This window comes from Pipistrellus hanaki, assembly GCF_964339955.1.
Source record: "Pipistrellus hanaki genome assembly, chromosome: 4".
In the NCBI taxonomy this organism is placed as follows: Eukaryota; Metazoa; Chordata; class Mammalia; order Chiroptera; family Vespertilionidae; genus Pipistrellus; species Pipistrellus hanaki.
The window spans coordinates 11,466,925-11,490,795 of NC_140506.1; the positions used below are offsets into that span (position 1 = coordinate 11,466,925).

General features: G+C 39.3%; 1 protein-coding gene across 6 annotated transcripts in view; it reads right to left on the reverse strand.

Annotated features, from left to right (window-relative positions):
* The window catches only part of CTNND2 (catenin delta 2), a 715,685-nt gene that overhangs the window by 246,098 nt on the left and 445,716 nt on the right, over positions 1-23,871 (reverse strand). For all 6 annotated transcript variants that reach the window (XM_084880857.1, XM_084880856.1, XM_084880854.1 and 3 more), the window contains one exon: positions 20,231-20,486. In XM_084880857.1, coding sequence (XP_084736983.1) covers positions 20,231-20,486 — 256 coding nt within the window. The remainder of the gene's footprint in view (positions 1-20,230; positions 20,487-23,871) is intronic.

The following is a 23,871-nucleotide window of genomic DNA, read 5'->3' on the forward strand; positions in this document are numbered from 1 at the left end:
AAATTGAAAACAAATATCATAAAACAAAGCTAAAGGAATACTCAATAATCTTACAAACTTCTAAAAAGTGACACCAATTCTTAAGATTAAAGAAATATAATTTAACTTATTTTTAAGCAACCTATTTTTCAGCTTAATAAATATAGTTGTCTTCATAATTTTAAGTAACAAATTATGTCTTCTATGTTGAAAATCACGCACACTATCCCCTTTTTCTCAAGTAAACCGAGAACTTAACAATGCACTCTAAAAATCAGTTTTATCAGCTTTTTAATACATGTAACATAAAACTAAAATGGAAATGGATCCATCAGCAAAAGAGAATTAAAACTGTTTAAGCTATCAGAAAAAATGACACAATAATGAATAATATTTCACAAAACAGTGATTTTTCTACATTAAAACACAGAAAAGGTATTTACTTTTCCCTGCTTGTCACTTGCAGGAGTTGTGTATGATAAGAAAGATTATTATGTCAAATCAATACTACAATCCACGGAACACCCACTGCATTTGCCAGGTGATGGTGGTAAATGGATACAGGTTTAAAGGTTCAAACCGCAGCCATCACGCCAGGAACAAATAGCTCTGACTTACTGCTGACATGACACCCTTCTCCATCATGCCCCCTACCCATGTTGCCATTTAAGAAAGTTCTGTCTTCACTGAAAAATTCATCCTATATTATGGGCTTATCAACAGGAGACATTTTGATAATGCTGTAATACAAGCACAAAGTTGGAATTCTGAGAAGTTTGTAAGAAATAGAAAGTAACACAGTTGAAAAAGGAAGATGGGAAATGTATGAGGGAATAGACTGTCTTGTTGCAAAAACCTTGAAGAAAAAAGAACCACCACCACCACCACCACCCCCCGCCCCCCCCCCCCCCCCACACACACACACACACACACACTGAACAAGCACCAAGTCAAAATGTGGTCCTTTGAACATGGAAGGTCGGCTCACAACACTATCCTCCCCTGTCTGATTCTAAATCAGAGGTCAGCTTCCTAGATCCAGTCTTATGTTTTCCCACTCTCTGTGGCCTTGACTGAGGACACAATGAAGAATTCTAATCATGCCATCTCCCACCTCCATGCCCTTCAGAACAATGGAAAGGATGGCACACTTCGCCCCCTGGTGGTGACCTGGGCTGCCCTCCCCTCCATGCATCAGCATCTCCCATGCTAGATTCCTTTTGCTCCTCACACACATCACACTTTTTCTTTCACATTATCATGAACCTGACTCAGGAACTGCCCTGCCTCGCCTCTCTGGAAAGCCTTCCCCACCTCCCGTTCTCATTAAGGGCTCGCCTCAGATGCCAATAGCTTAGCATTCACACAAGAACTCAAACTGTCACTTTCCCACAGACTTCCCAAAGTGTTGTGAAGACATGGGTACATCTTACTCATCTCTGGAATGTTAATGTTATTACAGTAATTGCTGCAGGGACTCTCTGTCGACATATTGAAGGCATATTGGCATGATATTATATAATAAGAATGAATGAATTGCCTCTCTAAAGGTTAGTGACATAAATGCATTGTCCCAACGAGAGTTTCACTGAAATGTCTTATATATACATATGAGAGACCCGATGCATGAAATTTGTGCAAGGGGCTCAGTCCTCACAGCCACCGTCCTGTCTCTGGTCCTGGCAGCCCTGGCCTGGAAGCCCTGGCTTTGTCCAGAAGGTCGTCCGGAAGGTCATCTGGATGGTTGTTCTGCTGTTTGGCCATCTGGTCTAATTAGCATATTACGCTTTTATTATTATAGATATATGCAGCAAAGTTACATTGTAATAATTCATGTTTCAATACTTTATGAAATTGCTCAATTATATGTATTTTCAGTGGCCTCTTGAATTCATACACAATGCATACAGCTCTTTTATTTTGACAGTTACATGATAAAAAAGTATTTTATTATAAACAGACTTATGATGTGTATAGCATAAAAGAAACTTATATTCAAAGTCAAAATAAATTTCTATCAAAGTAAGGGTATTCTGCTTTGGGAGTTAACAAAGGCCATGTATGTTTTTTGTTTTTTTTTAAAGACTTAACTTTTAAAAAAGCTTATATGTGGACCTATTCTATGTATGGAGACACATGAACTCTAGAGAAGGCTACAGGACATGTTTTTTTTTTAAAGAAAATTTTAAAATTTAGAAAGCAAAAAGTAACATGGTCTTTAGTTCTGGGAGCAGAGGTGATCATTTGTCAAAAACTGTACACGACACAGTTAATTTATGTCACTGACATGAGACACCACTTTAGTGATATATTTCTGATCTTCTTCCCCACACACTCTCTTAAATTCAAGGCATCTGGGAAGTCTGTGAGCCACATGATCTACAGCGACAACCTGAGTGTCATCACTTTCACCCCAAGAAGCAGGTGACCAGGTGAGCCACTTTGCACAGCCTTTCCCTCCAAGGGACACCATCCTGAGAAGATGTGGACTGAATCTGACCCACATATCTGAACTCTCCCCACCAGGAAGGAAACCACACATGCTGACAACCCACCGAGAGGAACTAACAGGGCCCATGGCTGACACTTCATGTCTCATCTAACTATTATACATCACACTTCATGTTTACTTTACTCTTCACCTTCAGGATGACTTTAAAAGATGCCAGACAACCAAGAAAATCCTCTTTAGGGACCAAGACTTTAAAGTCATCACTCAATTTTTCTTCTCTCCTAGAAATAACTGTGCCACAAAGGTCTGGGCATCTTTTCAAACTTCCTATGTCTAGGGAAAGCATGGTTAATTCAGAGAAGAGAGCTAGCCTTTCTCCACAGTATTCTATTGTTAAAACTATGAATGTCTTCAAATGAAAGATTAATAAAAGTGAAGTATAAAGAGGCTATGCAATCGCCTGCACCAGGGGTAAAGGGACTAGACAGAGGCGATAAATATATTCCCATAGGAGACAGTGGTTATTTCAAGAATTATAAAACAAGCTCTTGAAATATCTAACTGGTAATCAACCGGTGTGCTATCTTCTATACAACAACATTGTAAACCTTTTCAAGATTTTTTTGGGGAGTAATAAATATATATCATATCAATGAATAGCCCCTAATGTCTAAATATTTTGCCAGAATTAATGGCCTGAGCACTGTTCCAGCATTCAAAACCTAAATGACATTATCTTGTCATTACTCGATTGTGATAAAAAAAATACGATGACTTTTAATGGTTCTTACTTAATTTGCAATGTGCTGACAATTTTATTAATATTTTCCTGACTTTATTTTTTTCTAAAAGATACATCTTAAGCATTTTGGTCTCTAGTCTCCAGAATCAAACTGTGTGTGTGTGTGTGTGTGTGTGTGTGTGTGTGTGTGTGTGTATCTGTGCATTTGCCGAAGTTCCACCTCTCTGACTCAACTGTTTCACTTTAAGATTTCTCATAGTAGTTGGGTTCTGTTTCATTATTCCTTCCCCTTTTCCCCTCCCCTTCCCTTCTTTAGACAGACCTGCAGCTTTCTGCAGACCCTCCAGGGGGAGCACCAGAGAAGCAAAAGAGATCTTTCTGGAAATTGGAAGAGTGATTTGAATATTGCAGAAGTGCCAAGGGGAAAAGGCCTTTCCATTGAGAGGAGAGCATATGAAAAGCACAGATGCCTGTAAGGGCAGGGCGGCTCCTTCAGCGGCAGCTGGGTCACACGGAGGACTATGGTGGGGATGGAGTTGGAGACGCAAGGTGGGGCAAATTTGTGCACTTTTATTTCAGAGTGTGGGTTTATATTTTATGCTGTAGGCAACAGAGCATGAGTAGAAGCTACGAAGAAGGGGAATGGCATAATCAGGTTCGTTTTGAAGATGGTGTTTTTGGTTGCTGGGATGAGGATTAGTAGAACGGAGAGAGCTGGGGGCAGTGGGACCAGGTGAGAGGTCATCGGGTTTGCATGAAGGGAAAAGCAGAGGAGGTGGGGGTAAGTCTAGATGGATGCCGTATTTCGGAGATAAAGTCAGGGACAGCCTTGTGATTTGTGAAGAGGAGGAGGAGTTGAAGGCTGTCAAGATTTTTAGTTTAACAAGTAAAAGGCAACACAGGGCACTGGCTCAAGGAAGCAGAACTGACTTAGAGTCTTACAAGATGAGATACAATGCTTTTGAGGTATCTGGAATAATTACCCAATAGATGCAAACACAGCACTCAGGAGAGGAGCCTGGCACTGGGGATTATAGCTGGGCAGGTGGGGCATAAAGCAGGTAAGCCCATGGCAGCAGGACATTCCTACCAGCAAGGAACAAGGTCTTCACCAAGGACAGGATTCTAGCCTTTTGGAAAGGATGGGAACCACCAGCACATTAAGCACCGTGCCATAGGGGTGCTGAGCTAAGGTGCTGTGTTTTAAAGATGAGGCCCAGGGAACCATGTCCTCATCAGGTCACTAGAGGTATGGAAACTGGCAATGGAGCAAAGGCCAGGTTCTAGGTGACAGGAGGACCAGCCTGAGCCTCACGTTGGGTTCTTGGAACACGACTGACATGGTCTTCGAGTTTTCTGACTGCAGTCTGGGTTGACTCCAATGCCTGGAGGGTCTACACCTGCTTGCGGGGAAGGAGGGCAGGCAGAAGGGACTCCGAACAAGCCCAGTGAAGCCTTTTCCTATGTTCCTATGCCAAGTGCCATTATGATCCAATACAACTAAAGAATAATGCCTAAGCCATTCCACAGGTGATGCTGTCCTGTCAGCCTGAACACCTGCCTTGTAGCACCGACATGCAACATGCTTCCTTCATGCGTAGAACATTCTCTAAGTCACAGCCTGCATGCTCTCCACGTGTTACCAGTTGAAAGAGAGCAGGAAAAACATGAAAGGGCATATAGCAGAAAGGAATTGCATGCTCTTTTTCCCTCCTTGAAACTTAACCAGAGCCTTTCTGGTCAATTGCAATGATCTTTGAAAGAAAGCGTGCTTTTCACTTGCATAACAACTAGGGAGCAGTTGAGAACACTTCCCTTCTCTTTTTCTCATCATGGTGAAAAAAACGAAGTGGTGTCACTCCTACCAGGGTTGGGGGCACGTCAGGTTACTGGCAGGGGAGAATCCTGGCTTTCTGGAAAAGATGAAACGCCTAAGGCTTCCCAGCCCAAGGGCAGCCTGCCATTGCTGCACAGTGTGCCATTGACCATGGAGAGGGGGACAGGATGGGAAAGAGCATAGTTGGCCCATTGTCTAAATGGGGCTGCAGACATCCTTATTTGCTGTGTATTAATTGAAAGACACTATTGGTTTTTGTGGCCAGAATAGTTTGCTTCTGAAATTTGCTAGATAAATGGATGCTGATTTCCCAGGAAACTCAAGGCCAAGTTTAATTTTTCCAGCTTTCAACCTAACCCATTATCCTTCTTTTCTGAAGACCGAAAGCCTTAAATGGAAATCAAAGTCTGAAGCGCAGCACTGACCCCCTTTGCCTGAACTGGTGTTTAAGGGAAATGACACTCAGTGTTTCCTTTCTCACTTCTGAGAAACTGGTTCAAAGGTCACGTCTAATGGAACTCTTCAGAAGTTTTGTTTTCCTTTGCAGTCTTAATAAAAGGCTCCGGGCCTGACCCAATAAAATTTAGACTATGAAGCAATCTCGGTTGTTGAAGGAACCTCCATGGATTTCTCCCTTTAAAATAATCCCGGATAGGAGATCAAAGGCAGTGACTTGCTACTTCATTAAAACAACACATAACTCATCCACACATATGCAGATACCCTTATTTCCTTTGCAGATACAATTTAGCTTTTTCTTTTCTTTTGGATTATCATCATAGGTATGATAATTTAAGGATACACATTTTGATCTGCCATTATGAAACGTGAAATATAATTTTATTGAAAATGCATCCCCTGATGAGATGGATGTGGGGGGTTCAAAATTAGTTTATGTATCCATGCAAAAGTATTATTTATTTTTTGCCAGAATAAGACAGGTCAGTACCAATATTTCTATGTTGGACTTTTATAGATACAACTATTAAAAAAAACTGTTCGTACAAATATGCAGTGAGGATCAGGGTGAGTCTGAGGTTGGCCTTTATTTGTAAAAAAAAGGAAGAGAAACTGTGAAAGGGAGATGGAAAGAAAGGGCAGAGGGCAAATAGATACTGGAGCAAATGAGGACCTGACATTGATTGCCTTAGAATGCATGGTGCCCCTCCCCCTGGGGACCTGCCACCTTCTGGAAGCCACTGGCCCAGAATTTACTTTCTCTAGAACCCCGGGCTTCCTGACAGCTTCACCCCAGATTCTTCCCTGGGGGTGCAAAATCCATAGCATTGTGAAGAAATATTAAGGCCCTTTATTAGTGATGCAAAGGGAAATGATTGGGTAACACTGACCAAAATGCAGATTCTAGGCAGAAGGTCTGGGCGGGCCTGAGATTCTGCATTTCTAAAGGCTCCAAGCTCTGTCTGAGGCACCCCTGGGGATGTGCTTTGGCTGGAGAGAATGGCCTCCATGCTGGTGAGGTGATGAGGACACCTTCCTAATCTGTAAGGAACACTAACAAGGCACCCACAAAGGCAGCAGTGAATCACAACATATTATAAAGCACCACGTTCATGGTGAATGTCTCAGGCTGAGCAGGATGCTATGGGCTGAAGTTAATCAGGAATGGCTGGATGTGGCTGTGCATTTCACTGGGTCTGATGGAGGCCAAGGGCAGGCAGGTAAGGGCAGAGAGAGAGGATACAGCACTGAGCAAGCCCAACTCTGCGCCATTAATTCAGATGACCTTGGCTAGCTGAGAAAGGCTCAGTAGGAGAAAATAGAGACATTCGGAGGGTTTAGCTGGGGACAGGGAAGGCGGGGAATTGCTGGAAACCTCTAAAAGGCAAGTTGAAAAATTTGACAGTTTTAAAGGGAATAACACCATCTCATAAACTACAATCCCTGGATAATAAATAACCAAAGAAAAGAGCACATAAGAGCAATCTGAGGGAATGATTACACAAATGGTGTTACATCTATACTATGGATGCAGTGCTTAAACAAAGGCAGTCTACATATTTTGACAGAAAAGGTTCCCACATCATAGGATGTAAATAAAATAAAGTTGCAGAATAATAAGGATACATTATAATTATTGCAAAAATAAAGATAATATATACTGTGAGGACTTTTAAAAAAGTAACTTATGTCTTGAAAAATCCATTCTCCAATATTTTAAAAAGTGAGTCTGAATTTTGTTATTAATTATACACTGAGTGGCCAGATTATTATGACCTCTGAATGCATAATAACCTGGCCATTCAGTATATACGTGTGGCCAGGTTATTATGCACTGGGCCTCTAATATACATAATTATAATATGTTATACATATATTATGCACTGAGCCTCTAATATGCATAATTATATAATATTATACATATATTAGAGGCCTGGTGCATGAATTTGTGCATGGGTGGAGTATGACTAGTCTGGCCAGAGAGAGGAGACATGGGTGGTTAGCCGGCCTGCCTGATGGTCAAACTCCTGGGCAAAGGGACAATTTGCATATTAGCCTTTTATTATATAGGATATACATTGAGTGGCCAGATCATTATGCATTCAGAGATAATAATTTTGCTACTCAGTGTATATTAATTATGTTAAACACCTGGTTTCCCAAATAATTCAGACTTTTGATAAAATAAGGAAAAACTCTAAAATTGCAATAGTCAAATGACCCTAGTACCTTATTATGATGCTAAAATTAAATACAATAAAAATCACATTTGCAAGGTCAAATATGACTAACAACTTCATATCATAGGTTGATTTCTAACTTCTGCAATAAACCAGACATGACATTTGAGAGGAGGTTCTGACTAGCCACCAGTGATGACGACTTTCTCTTTCACAGAATTCCTCTTGGTGTCCTGTCACAGGGAGACTCTCAGGGAGGGAGTGCACTTACAACTAGCACCCAGGTCCCACACCACGCTTTGACAGCAAGGCTCTAGAGAAGGTGCTAGAAAGTTCTGGTCATTCTAGTGTTGGTAATTTTTTAAGTACAACATTATAGTTTGATGTAAGATTCAGAATGTGGTAGACTGAGTATATTATTTCAGTGATTTTAAAATAGAAGCAATGAAATGAATGATAGTGATTCTTATTTTGTAGAAATCATTCCATTTTCATAAGTGGGGATATCCAGCTTATCAAAGCAGTCGTGATTTATTATATTAGATTGATGTCTTCCTACGTTTAATGATTTATGTGTGAAACTAGTAAAAGCTACTCTATTTTTTGTAATCTCATTTTCGATAACCCGTTGTTGTTACATGCCGTTGAGTCGGCTCTGACTCCTGGGGACCCTATGAATGAGTGATATCTGCAATGTCTTGTTCTCACCTGCCCTGCTCAGCTCCTGCAGAGTCATGCCTATGGCTTCTTTCATGTTTTCAATCATCTCATATCTAGTCTTCCTCTTTTCTCATTGTCTTCTATTTTTCCCAGCATTATTGTCTTTTCCAAAGAATCCTGCCTCTCATGTATCACACATCTTTTCTTTTTCTTTTTTTTTTTTAATATATATTTTATTGATATTTTACAGAGAGGAAGAGAGAGTGATAGTTAGAAACATGGATAAGAATCATAAATCAGCTGCCTCTTGCACACCCCCTACTGGGGATGTGCCAGCAACCAAAGTATATGCCCCTGACCAGAACAGAACCCAGGACCTTTCAGTCCACAGGCCAACGCTCTATCCACTGAGCCAAACCGGTTTTGATGTATCACATATCTTTTCAAATGGAGAGAGGATAAATGTACATATGTTGACTTGCACGTTGCATTTTAAACACTATTCAAAATTCACCTTCAGCAAAGGCATGTCTATATGAGCAAAATGACCAGCCAGCTAACCTGCCTCACTCTGGGCCTTCTGAGAGCAGCTGTCACGCCCCTAAGTCCTCCCTGGAGGACACACAGGCGTAGACTCCTATAGAATCCCTCAGCAGCTGAATGCCTGGGGTTCCCATGGATCTGAAGGCAGCTCTGCCTGGGGAATGACAGGTGAGGCAGCCTGTTGCATGAGCTCTGTCCAGCTAGTTTTGTCTGAATACCCACTCCTTGCTCCAAACACAGCCTCCAACATTTGTCAGTGTGCTAGGGCTGGAAATTGGTTTCCCCGCCATTCTGGAGGCAAAAAGTCCAAGATCAAAGTGCCAGCTGCTGGGTTTCTCCTGAGGCTTCTCTCCTTGGCTTGCAGATGGCCACCTTTTCCCTGTGTTCCCACATGGCCTTTTCCTTCATAAAGACACAGTCACACTGGATTAGGACCTCACCCTGACGGCCTCATTTTAACTTTAATCATCCCTTTAAAGACCATCCTAACACAGTGACATTCTAAGATATTGGAGACCGGGCCTCAAACACATATATTTGGGGAGACACAATTCAGCCCTAGCAGCTCTCCTAAGCAAATATGACTTCAAACACTGTACTGTGACACATGACCAGAGAGAGGCAGGAGAACAGGGCAGAAGCTGGCAGCAGCAGCCCTGGCCAGCAGTGCGGAGAGAAGGAGGTCAGAGGGAAGCAGGGAGCAGGGGCAGACACCCCTCACCACAAACGCTCACTTCTCAGCGCCACGCTCGGAGTTCCTGCCATGGCCCCAAAGCAGCTTTTGTATCCAGGACTGTGATCGGGTTTTCAATGAGACCTGCCTGGCCAGGCTGCTGTGGCAGCTTCCTGTCCCTTTCATTCTCCTCTGGGAACTTACAACAAGCTCCTATTGACTGAGGCGACCGGGGCGCATCTTTATTCCTTGCAGTTGGTAAGTGCTTATTACTGGGAATGAGCAAATGAATAACATGTCAAGCAAATGTATGACATGTTACATATAAGTGCTTCTATAGATGGCATGGGCTTCAATGACATGCACATTCTATGCAGATGAACGTGCGGGTCTCCTGTTACATGTTGCAAGCTTTGCCTTCATTTTTATTAAAGCATAAGTGCAAAGTAATCAAATCAACTCTTGTCCTTTCTAATAGATACAAATGAAAACTTATCATCATCAAAAGTTCACGGTTACTTAAGCAGAGAGGGTCTAGTGTGCATACATGCTTGCATGTGTGTATGTGTATTGTGAGTGTGTGTGTGATCATGCATGTACACTGCTTAGCAGACAAGTCCATTGTTTGTGTTTCTAATGGCTACTTTTATAATTACAGCAGTATTGTCTACTACTTTCAGGCTGATTTATGCTAAATTTCAATCTGGTGATGTTTCCGTAACCTTCAAAACAAAGCCTAGCAAATATCTTGGATGGCCCCCTGCAGAAGCATTTCAATCTATCAAAAAGAGCCCATGTTTCATATTTTCTCCCTTAATGTCAAAAGCACTTTCACTGCAGTATAGATGCTAATTGCCACTTATCTTAATGAGTTCTTTTCAAATATAAAATAACCTGGCTGGAAACATAGCAGACTTCTTGGTCACAAAGTGACAACGATAGGCGTTCTGTTGGCTCCTGAGAAAGATGGGGTGTGTTCTATCTTGTCTGCTTCCTTTCTGATTTAGGGCTTTGGAGGGACAGTTGCTGCCTCCATCTTTAGTGTGAGGGGGAAACACTTCATGGATGTCATGGGCTAGAACTCTGGCTCCCTAAGCCAAAAGCACAGCAGGAGCCTCTGAGGTTATTACAGCGGAATTATGTGGTAACTGGTATAATCAGTTACTAAGAGCAATTTTTAATAAAACTGTAGTGGATCGTTCCCGTTTAAATTTGCTTTATTTTAAAGTTTATATGATTTTTTTAAATGAGATTATTTCCTAATTAATATTCCTATCTCATCTCTCCCCTCTAAAAAATGTCTGGTGTCCAGAACAGTGCCTGGTGGCTCTGGATGCTCAATAAATATTTGCTAAATAAATGAATGGATATATTTAAAACTGAACACCATAAGTCACCATTTCTCAAACAATGTTAATAAATATTTTTATTCTATAGAATAATATTATGCAATCAGTTTTAAAAAGCAATCTCACATTCATTATTTCAACTGAGTCTAATAGCTAATATATTAGGTTTTATATTATGGTAATATATATTATTATTATTTTTATTTAATCATAAGAAAACGTGGCCAAGAGATTGCAGGACTTACATAGGTAATATAATTGGCAAGTAATAAATGGGCTAGGACACTGATTGTTCTTGAAAAATGGGTCTTGGAGCTGCCCGCAAAGTAGCAGAAAGCACTGCTTTGCAAAGGGTAAGGCTCAGGATCCATGTACCACTTCTGTTCATTCTTCATCCCAGGGACCCTCATCCGCTGCTCCTCCGTCTGACGTTGGCTTCTATCTGTAAGAGTAGTGCCTGAGCAGCTTTTAGCTGGCTCTTTTAGTTTCTCCTTTCTTTGCTTTTTGTTTCTATTGTACTAATGTATGCATAACATAAAATTTACAATTTTAACCACTTTTTTAGGTGCACAGTTCACTGGTATTAGGTCCATTAGCATTGCTGTCCAGGATTTTTTTCATCTTCCTAAACTGAAACTCCATTAAACACTAACTCCCCACTCCTCACTCCCCATCCTCCAATCCCCTGGTAAGCAGTATTCTAATTTCTGTCTCTCTGCTTTTGATGACTCGGAGTACTGCCTAAATGTGAACTCAGACAGTATTTGTCCTTGTTCGTACCTGGCTTATTTCACTCAGCAGAACTCTTCAAGGTTCATCTACGTTGTAGCATGTGTCAGAATGCCCTTCCTTTTTCAGGCTGAGTAACCGAAAACAAAGTATTAATAACAACACCATTGTGTGTGCAGACCACATTTTGTTTATCCATTTGTCCATCAATGGGTGTGTAGGTTGTTTGAACATTTTGGCTTTTTTCTTTTAAGTAAGAAAAGTAAAAAGTTAATTGCACAGGAGATATTTGGAGGAAAGATGATAGCTTGGTCAGATGACCAGGCAGAGTAGGTCTAACAGATCATCTCACAGCTCAATAGCTAAAGACGGTCACCATCATTTATGATCTCATGGTCTCTTTGTGCAGGAATTCAAGACAGGGACCAGCACGGGAGGTTTGTCTCTGCTCATCAAGATCTGTGATCGAAGCTGGAAGAGCCACAGCTCTGACTGGCACTGGGGACTTGCTTGGAAGGTGGGTGGGCAGGTTGGACCCTCACCCATGGACCTCTCCATAGGGCTGCCAGAGAGCCTTAGGATGTTGAACTGGCTTCCCTATGGACTGCAGTCACACACTTGGCTCAGCAGTCCCCTGTTGGTCACAGAGGCTAGCCCTATGCACTGGGGTGTGGTGACTTACTTCACCTCTAAAGAGGACTGGTGGTCTGTGGCCACGTTCTAGTATAAAATTTTAAGTGAGGACACATGCTTTATCTCACTCAAGATTCAATTAAATGCATGAAATGTTCTGTGTTGCAGGAATCTTTTCCACTGAATTTCCCACTCACTGTCTTCTTCTCTTTTCCTCCTTTTCTTTCTATTCCTCCTCCCCCTCATTCTCCCACTCTTTCTATTAGAATTACCTGGACTCTAGAACACTCTTGGCTCTGCAGTTCAGTTAAGGTAATTAACCATGACCTTCACTAGATTCGATAATTTAAGTTACTAGACTTCTCAAGCTTCAAGGTATCACATGCAATGGGAAATTCTGCTCAAAATGTTGTTGTTTTTTTACTATAAAATGAAAATTTTCTCTCAATAGTTATCACTATCTTCAAATTAATGCATGCTATTATACAGCTGCAAAGCATCTCAAGATGCAATGGAAATTAATTTCCATTAGTTACTAACTGACAGTCAACTACCACCTGCCACAAAGACAATAAAAGTTGTGAATCTTCATTTTTGTCCTCCAGTAAATGTTCAGTCACATGGCATCAAGAAAAATATTATAACTGGGCTATACATAAAATGACCAAAGCTACTTCAGATTTTTGCTTGTGGTGGAATAAACAAGGAGGCTCTGAGAATGAATTGAGATCATATAAAAATGAAATAGGCCTTCCATAGTTACAGCAGTATTAAGTTGAAGAAGACAGTTCTTTTAATTAAAAACTGGTCAAGTTCTCTGACAAGCACGGAGCACTACAAACAGCATGTAATTTCAAGAGGTTGAGCATATCTATGTGAATGCCTATAAAATACATAAATTAGCAACTAGGCTATGCCTTTTAATGCTCTCACAAATCCATATTTCCATAAGGGAACCAAATCTTATACTTATCTAATTTTGTAAATTTATATTTTTAGTTTTTAACATTCTATCAATATCGATTTAAAGACTGAAAACTTTAGAATGACTTATTTTTAAGTGGTCAGACAAAATAAAAGCAAAGCATAAGAGTTGAGAGACCAGACTGATTAACAGGCAAGAAGAAAAATCAATACTTGTTGTGTGTCTTTTGTCAACTTAATAACAGTGTGCTTATGCAAGTTTTATAGGTCTTATCTCTAGATAAATATGTGCAAAGCCAATAAACAAGTAGGTAGATTGTTTATGTGCATATACATGCAAACACATACTCTAAACATATATACATATACATATATATATACACAGTATAATACATATATATATAATTAATGTATCATACATACACAATCTATGTATATACACACATATAATCTATGTGGCACATATATATAGATGCCACTTTTCTTAATAAAATAACATATAGGGCTGAACAAGTGAATTAATTCTGTCTCCCTGAGTTTTCTTAGTCTCTCTTTTCCTGGTGAGGGCTTCCACTCATAAGGACCAAACTTAGGGAGGAGGGATATTACTTACTATCCACTTTTATAATCTTATTTTTTATTATAATCTGGACCTACAAAACTCTCCCTTGATTTCTTTTGAAGCACAAAACCTTATTTTGATTTCTTCAGAACCACCTCTCAGAGCCTTAAATGGTATAAAGTGGGAAGTGAGCGAGGGGCACATGGACATGAAATAGAAACCATGCACCAACATGGAGTTGAACTTTGGAGCTTCCTATCTGAGTCTGCAGGCCTCTCTAGTTCTCTATGAGATTCCAGAGAAATGGGGTCTCAGATTGTTTCCAAGGGGTGCCATTTTTAAAATTTACACTTTTTGTGCTCTTAAATATTCTGATCTTTCATTCCACAATGAAAATGGGGGGATATATTTACTTCCTTTCTCATATGCAGCTTCCTATCTCGGAGATCTGCTTCATCCTAAATGACTGGTACAAGGAATGACTTCATCTGCAAGGTCACTCTCTTTTCAGTATAAGAATATCTAAATAAAAGAGACACACATATTACCCACATAAACCTGGCTTTTAATGAGAAAATAGAGATTATGAAGCAGGAAGTAATATGAATTACTAATGGGAAAATGTACTTAGAGCATAAAAATTATACTCCAAAATAACTGTTTGTCTTACTTTGCAATTCAGGACACTATTTCTTTAAACCACCAATTATTTTTATCTGTTATCATTGTACTTATCATTATTGGGGACCTTAAGATTAAAGATGCTTTAGTTTTAACACTATCTGATATACCACAGATTTCTGATTTCTAGGTATCCAAGATACCCTGATGCTAAATGCTGTCACTAGATTCAGTCTCTCCATCACCAGATTCAGTCTAGACAATATGATAAAGAATCCATGACAATTTAGGTATTGTATGGAACTTCTTAGTTGCTTTTAATTGGGGGAAAGACAATATCTTTGTTCCTGGGACACAGAGTGTAGTTGGTTTTACAAAGAAGGGTTAAAAAAAAGTTGTGGACAGATTGTAGAAGAAAAACCATTATAGACTCAATGATGAAGGACAAATACATATTCCTCCTGGCTTCATTCCAGAGAACAAACCCAAGATCACGATGGCTACCTCCAGAGGATGGGTGGGGCGGGAACAACTGTGAGCATTAGGGTGAGGACATTTTTTAGAAGAACAGATATGCAATAGCCTTTGCTTCTGTAGGTTGGCTCTAGCTAACTTGAATTTGGCTTTTTGCCCCAAATGCTGTAGGAGAATCCAGAATGCACAAAGCTCATCTTTAAGAGATAGGACTTGAGTTCCTCAGATTCCTCTACACACCTGGAGGCCTGGCTAGTGGGTGGGGGCCCCATGGGTGGTTAGCTCCTGGGCCATGTGCAGTTTACTCAACTTGGGGAAAATGTCTGCTTTATTAAAAGCATGTGGGATTGAGGGGGAAAAAGGAGTTGGTTCTCAAGAGGAATACCTTAATACCAGAAAAGCACAGAATGAAGGTTTCCACCACCTTATCTGATGGACTCTATGTTAACGATTTAGGTAACTAACTAATTAATGTTCTGTATAGTTAGTTACTCCTCAGTCTTGACTGCCTATGTTCCATCACTCTTAACTGAGGAGTGTCATGATGGTCCCTATGCCAGCACACTCTTCAGTGAAAACGAGGTGGGGTAGTGTTAGAAGGAGTCACTGTGTTAGAAACGCAACTGTTTACTTCTACAAGTGACTCTGAAGACAGGAGACAAAGGGAGTATTTCGGGCTACAGGAAAATCAATATTAATACAGATAAGTATTGTGTGTGAACATTACTTTAAACTGATAAGAGGAATCCTGAAAAGGAGACAAACACAAAAAATTCTTTTGCAATGAAGTCTTCTATTCCATCTTCTAATTCCATTTCTTGGCTGTGAGGCGCGAGCTCTCAGTCTTCCCTCCTCCCTGTGCTGTGGGAGAAGGCCCTCTCACAACTGGCCTCCCAGCAAGGCATTCCCCAGGGTCTGCTCCTGGGCCTTTGTCTTTCCAACTAGACAGCTTACAGCTCCTCTGCCTTCTCCAATTTCCTCCATGTCTCTGACTCCAAGTGCCTTTCTCAGCCTGACTCTGTCTGCAGGTACTCCTGATGGCAGGAATGCTTCGTGCAGCAGGAAGTCATGGGTAGGAATCTCAGCTAACAATTGGATCTTTCTGTGCAAGGAAATAGCCCAAAGACTTAAACTATTGCATTTTCACAATTACTTTATAAGGAAAAGACTATTATTATGATGCCCATTTTATATAGGCACTTTGAGGGCAGAGCAGAGGAGCATCCTGGACGGAATCAACATTTGCTAAGAACTCTTTTCAGCATAAACTGGACACCCTCCAAGCCGAGGCATCCTCTGTTCCCCTGGAGGGTGAGAGTTTACACAGCAGGGCTGCACCAAGATCACCATGGGGGTGGGGTGGGAAGGAGAACATTCGAATTTCCACTCATTCATTTACCTGAAGAAAATTGTCATATTTACTCCATGGTTTGGCACTGGCCCTCTCACTGGGTTCACATTTTAGATGACACCATGTTTTTCATTGGAAGCTCCAACATGGTGGTTGATGATGACACCTCTGCTTATTTGGGCATCTCACATAGAGCTCATGATGGCTGCTGATTTGTTTAATTGAGTAGTCAAACAATGAAGAAAGAACATGTGGAAATGTTCTTAACACAGATTTACCTAATGATAAGGTATTTATAAGCAGTATTATTTTATAATATTTAATAATATCCAATAATGAAAAAATATTAATATCTTAAATGTAGCTTGAAACAAAACATGTTGTGTAAATTTGATAGAGTCACATTCAGTAGTAAAGATGTGCCCTTGTATTTATTTCTCTATTATGTTGAGTAAAAAAAAAAAATAAGACAGATTTTTACTATAAAATATGTTTACAATAATTTAGATTCATTAAGCTTTTTTGAAAAATTGTTTTTGAGAGTGTACATAAACAAATTCAATATCTTGAGAAGATATTAATCAAACATGATGAAAAGATGCTATAATATTACGTATATGTTAAGCTACCTCAATAAATGTCCTACCCAAACTTTTCTTCTTTCATAGAGAACATTTATAGGACCATTAGTCTACCAGGTATACCAGTCTTGCTTTATTTTTCTCCAGTTATTTCACTAATCACATTTTCAAAATAAGAATGCTATGTCTTCTCACTTGCAACATCACTGACACTTCATGCATATATTTTGATTTGAAGATTTATATTTAACCTATAAACTTAAAAACAACAGTATGCATGCTATATTTGGTACAGCACCAAAAAATGTATTAGTTATGATGACAATTCTTAAGAGATTCACATTTTATGGAAGATAAAAGCTTCACAAATGTAACTGTAAAGAAAAATTTACATTTATAGATATTTTCAAAGTGATTGCTGACTTTATAAAGAGAATTAGACGTTACCGTATCCTATATAAAAAGTTTCTGCACATTCTTTGTTGAAGTACAGAGAAGGGGCAGTTAATAGTGAAAAGACCAAAGTTTTGCAAAAAAAATCTATATGACTGAGGCAAGCAAGCTAGAAAACCCCGACCCTTCAGAACCAAACCTTTCATATCCTGAGGCTTAGAGGAATTAAGAGTTAGTAGGAGGTCTCTGGTTTCAAGTCTAATGACCAAATTGGGGCATCTTAATTTTAATTTCTTATTTTAAAACACACACTCTGAAAAACTCTCATTGAATAATACTAAAACTCTTTAATAGTGAAAAGACACTCGTCTGCCATAAGAGAAATAAGACAGATATTAGAAAAGAAAGGAGAAATAAAACAAAGACCATACATCCAATAAGCAATTATCAGAGAGTAGATCTCCTCAGACCATTTGCATCCTTTCCTTTATTCCTTCCAGCTCCTACATACAGATACCTGGTACTACCATCCTCCATAATAATCATAAAAGATGTGAGTATATTCTTTCCTTTTCCTTTTTATTTTTATAAGGAAATAAAAACGTTCATGCCAATATGACGCACAGTACCCATAAGAATGAATTTTAGCTGCGTACCCATGTCAGCAATGTGATCTTCGTAAGTAATTTACACTCCAGTTCTCCCTTTATTTGAGGCATATGGAGATATTAGTTTTCCCCCACAAAGGAGAATTACATCAAAGATGTATGTAAAACTGCTTTGAAATTATGCTATGGGGACATGTTTGTAACAGCACAGAGGCTTAAATGGTCTGGTATTTAATGATAAAAAAAACTTAAACACTTTTTAAAAACATATGCAGGAGAGCTGAAAGAAATCTGAAGACGGAAAAAGCTTAAATCATAAGCAATAATGCCCAAATAAATAATTGTGAACCCTAGAAGTTAAATATACTAGTTCTAGTAATAGTCACTTGGGGAAAATAAAAATTCATTACTTGAAGGATAATGTAAAAAGTTGTCATAAAAATATCATTAGGTTTTAGACTTGAATTTTGGATTTGGGATGTATCTCAATTAAATCTGAACACTTAACTGTAGTCCTTTATTTTAAGAAAACTCTACAAGCAAGGCCTCATTGTATTTTATCCCCCATCCATTTTTGCATGATGCCAGGGTATTGGTTCCTTTTGTGAATAATCACAATAAGCCAGTTCTGGTTCTGGATCTGGTTTTGTCTGTTTCACCTGTGCAGCTGGACTAAGAATGGTGGTATGATTTTCTTTTTCAAAGTGAACACATTAAGGCTAATGACTAGCATTCTTAAAAATAACATACTGAATCTGCAATTCATATAATGCTAATCTGCATATAAATTTTACTCATACAATAGAATAGTGGCCAACATTCTCTTATTCATTCTAACATTTCTTATTGGTATTTCTCTGTTTTGGTTTATACAGTTTCCCCCAATAACTATAAGTGACATAATCCATAATTTGAAAAGCTAAGAGCCATGACAATATACTGAAAGAGGAAAAATAGCTATACAAGGGACTAATATAAAATGGAAAGGATATGCCACTTAGTAAAATAAAATGCATTTAGCTTGCAGCAAAAAATAAAGAAGCTTATCTGTAGCTAGAGAAACATAAATTTGGTTTCTTATTAAGCCAAATTCCCTTAATATGAACATTTAAAACCTTCCCATTGGAGATAAAACACTTATCCTCAATTTAAATATGTAATGTTAAATAAAGCAATGCCAATTCAATATTCTACTTAGCATTTCTTAGCAGTCTGCTGTTATTCTATATGTTTTCAGTTGCATGTAAAGAAAATTTATTTTAAAATAGTTCAGTGAGTTGTTATCTGAAGAGTATTCTATCCATACATAACCAGAACATATAAGGATTGGGGACAGTTTCCAAGACTAATACTGTAGAGATTGCTGTTGAGGTTGAAAACCTGAATATGCAAGGTGCTGCGCAATGTAAACGTAAGCATATTTTTTTAGTTCTAGTAGTTAACAGGGAAGTGAACATTTATTCCAGCTCACTTTTACCCTGGAGGTACTATCAAATATAATATTTAGCATGAACCCTCCAGCGGGGTGCAATTGTGCTGAAGTAGCTATCTCAAAGAATATCATAAAATAGTCCCATTCTACCTTTATGTTTGTAGAAGTGATTTCTTTTTACAAATACTCCATGCAAACCCCTCGACACAGTACATAAGCACCTGTGTGCTCCATCAGAGAAAATTCCTGGAGACAAATTTCAAGTATGCCACCAGAGTCAAGTCACATGCCCTGCTCTACAGAAATACCAGAAATCTGACATGTCGATGGTATTCACAGATGCAGATATATATTTATGGGACTCTATCAGCATACATCAAACTGCTATGAATAAAACATCATTTAATTCTGCAGGAATTCAATTCCAACTTCAGAAGTAGAGCATCGCTACATCCCTTGCCAATGTTGAAAAAAGAAAGCCAAAAAGAAACATATCTCAACCTAACAATTTCTTTAATACGTTTTTTATCAATGCCCAGGCAACTTTAACATCATGTTTACTTTCAGACACAGAAAAATGAAGATTATATTGATTTTCTAAGGTTTTTAATTTTTAATACAGCCTGGTATATGGACCACTTCACTCGCTGAGAGAGACTTGCATAGTGACAAAGCATGAGTCCACTGATACAGTAAAAACCTAGTCAGTGATATCTGAGGTCAACTGAGATCATTCACAATTCTCAGCTTCCTTAGCATTAAAGAGATAGTTGTTCTAGATCTTATCAAATAGCTGAAACCTCAAGTAACTACCAATGTCCTGATCCCAAGATCATCTGTACTGTTTGCTATTGAACCGCAGTGATACTTGGGATCCATGACCAATACCCACATTCCAAATCAGACAAAAGATTATAAAACCTAACCAAAGTCAACCCTTTCATTTCATGCAATAATGTGATTTAAGAAAAAATAACGCCATACATACAATGACTGGTTAGAGAGCCTCTTGGACATAAGTAGGGCAAAGAAAAAGGTTCATACCCACCTGGGATCTTTCTGAATGCTATCAATGGACGGGGATCTGGCCAAGGTGCCTTCGGGCGGGAGGGTAGGGCCGGATTTGCTGTATGGAGACTCAACAGAGGGACAATACTGCAGCTGTCGGTAGGGGTCGGCGTAATTGGAGGCTGGGCCGGCGGCGTAGCTGGCCCGCTGGAAGGTGGCCGTGGCGGCATTCGGTGGGCCATGCTGGCTGCCTGTGCGCTGCAAGGGGACGGAGTCGACACCAGGGGAAGATGGGGCTAGGACAGGAAAGTAGGGACAAAGTAAAAAATTGAGGACCTGCTCACAGAAACGGTTAACCAGGTCTAGGCAAGGGTAAAAATTACACACATAAAAAAACAACAAGGGTTTGAAAGAATAAAAACATTAATTGGTCATATCTGAACCAATATAGTCAATGTCATCCAGTAATGATAATTAGCATGCGACTTCAGACAATAGATGCATTGCCCTAGGGGACAATGCATCTATTGTCTGTATATTGCTGACCAGCATCCAAGAGGTTTGTTAATCTGAGGTCAACTCTGTGTGAAAACAAAACCCAGAAGCTCTAGAGGGAATATTGTATAGGCAATAAGATAGTTAACTATTGTTTATGTTGAGAAAATTCAGAAAATGTTTGTTCATGTGATGCTATGCTAAGTTTATTAAGGGTTCAAAACAAATGTAGTAACGTAGTTAATTTTCCTGAGTTAAAAAGTAAGGGAAAGTGAGAGGTAATGTGTGCATGGGGTTCAGTGGGGCCCGTGTTTTCCTAATTAGCACTAGGGCAAAAATTGCAGGACTGCTCTAGTGTCTGTCAAGTTGTTCATAAGAGATTTTCATAGCCTCTTTTCAACCAAAGCTGCCACAGTAACAGATAGACAGTGGTCAGCAAACTCATTAGTCAACAGAGCCAAATATCAACAGTACAACCTTTGAAATTTCTTTTGAGAGCCAAATTTTTTAGGCTTAAACTTCTTCTAATGCCACTTCTTCAAAACAGACTCGCCCAGACCGTGGTATTTTATGGAAGAGCCACACTCAAGGGGCCAAAGAGCTGCATGTGGCTTGTGAGCTGCAGTTTGCCGACCATGGGATTAGAAGGGTAGGTGTGCAGGAGAAGGGGAAGACCAGCCCAACTGTAACCCAGACAAAACAATGAGCTTTCTTGGCTTTCTCGGAGCATTTGCATCTTTTCAATGTGTCTAAGTTATTTTGAGGAGATTTTGCACCAGTTACCAAAACCAGTATGACTATTTCTAAACTAAATTTCAATGTTTGGTTCCTTCCTGGATTCTTTTCAGTATGTTTCGTGTTGTGATTCCTGAGGTTTTTCTGGGTCTCAAAAATTTGATACCTAAGATTTTATAGTTGACCTGTGCAATGAAAGCAGCATCTTTTTTTTTTTTTTTAATTTATTGGTTTTTTTACAGAGAGGAAGGGAGAGAGCTAGAAACGTCTATGAGAGAGAAACATCAATCAGCTGCCTCTTGCACACCCCCTACTGGGGATGTGCCCACAACCAACGTACATGCCCTTGACCGGAATCGAACCTGGGCCCTTTCAGTCCGCAGACCAACGCTCTACTGCTGAGCCAAACCGGTTTCGGCAAAAGCAGCATCTTTAATATTAATAGAATCTGACCTGGGTATATGAATAGCCATGATCAATTTTAGGCAGGGTATTTACTTCCTGGCCTTGTAGATCAGAATATACCTAAAAGGTAGCCAGTGTCTAGTATGCCCATTTCTTCCCTGGATGCTCTCTACATGGCATTAGGTTCCAGTTATAAATCACCCCCCCTCCCATAACTTTGATTCCCTGAGCTTCTTAGTGGATGATGATAGAGTTTATTTTATCCTCTCTTACATTAAATGATATATGCCTTGTCAAACACAAAAGAAATTATGTCATATCGAGAAAACAACTGTTAAAAGAAGTTAAGGAAACCATGTGGAAATGACACAGTGAACTGGAGGAACATATTCTAATACTGAAAACTGATTTTTAACTAAGAGATCAGCGCTTATTTCCAATGAGCTTCTAATACTTAATTTTATAATGACCAAAATTATAAGATTTTTCACAGGAAACAGTGAAAACTACAAAAATATTTAAGAACAACTTTCTAAACAAACGGTATGTACATTCCCAGAAGAGCTATCTTTTGAAACGAGGGTTGCTCTGATGGATTAAGTTTCATAATGATCAGATTAGACTAATAAACATGAAGTTTACAACCAGAAAAATCTGTTTTATATTTGTTATGTCACCATATCGTGAGAATTTAAAAATATAAAATCAGAATTCAAGTTCGTAACTCCAAATTGAAATAAATTAGAAACTTATCAATGCAGTAAAATAATGTAAAATGCCAATACAAAATGTGGAGAAAATACACTATCTTAACAAGAGGTTATAGAACCATATAGGAATAAAACAACAACATGTGAGAACCTAACAGTTCTCTAACTAGCCATCAGTAATGCCACCATGTACAGCTTCATGCTTTTAAGCATGACATTAAAAAAAACGACTTCAACACATAAAGAATCAGTTCTCCCTTTCTTTCATGCAGACCTGGTATGGCTTATGCAAACCACAGCTTTCTATTCACATGATAAAAGCATGTCGGTCACACTATTAGAAGACTTGCTTTGAATATAGTATTTCCCTTAATTCCTGTCATGTTACACATTTCCCTTACTTAAATTTTAGAGCTCAGGTGACCAAATCACCCGCCTGGTAGGATAACTCTGTTCAATTGAACCTTCTTGTGGCAAACACTTGAAGTAGAAGGTGCTTCATCAGGTCTGTAAGCACTCCTCCTCTCCCCTGCCCTGCCAACAGCCCTTCTCCCTCAATGAGCTCTTGGAACTCAATGAACCATCCTACTGGTCTCTCTGAGGAGATTTTAGAATTCGCCTCTTCAGCAGGTTACTTGGTACTTCACCCAACATCTATGTTGTTCATGAAATTATCTGCTCTCCATGGAGCTACACAAAGAAAGGTCTAGTGTGTAAAAAGAGAGATGTTTTACACATTATATCTGAAGGAGGTGAGGAGAGATTCTTTTTAATAAAATCAAACATTCTCCTGGTACTTTGATGATGATAGATGGTTACGTGTATTATTTACTGACAACGGGGGGGGGGGGGAGAGAACAGAATAAAATGGGTGGGTCTCTATATACAGAAATATGAAAACATAAAAAAACACATTTACATATGTTACATACATAGCATGCAGAAAGCTACTTAATGAATCCCCTCTGCATGTTCAGAAAATAGATGGCTTAGGTGACAGTGGGTCCAAGAACAAGGCCTACATACCCTTTTTTATTGTCTAAAGTTTTACATATGTCCCCTTTTTTCCCAACTGACCTTGCCCTCCCCCTCCCCTCCCACCATTCCCACTCAGGGCAAGTCCCCACCGCCCCAGTGTCTGTGTCCATTTGTTATGCTAATATGCATACATACAAGTCCTTTGGTTGCTCTCTAACCCCCACATCCCCTGTCTCTGGATCTATTCTTGTTCATCAAATTATATTGATCATTATATCCCACATATGAGTGAGATCATGTGATATTTATCTTTCTCCGACTGTCTTATTTCACTTAGCATAATGCTCTCCAATTCCAT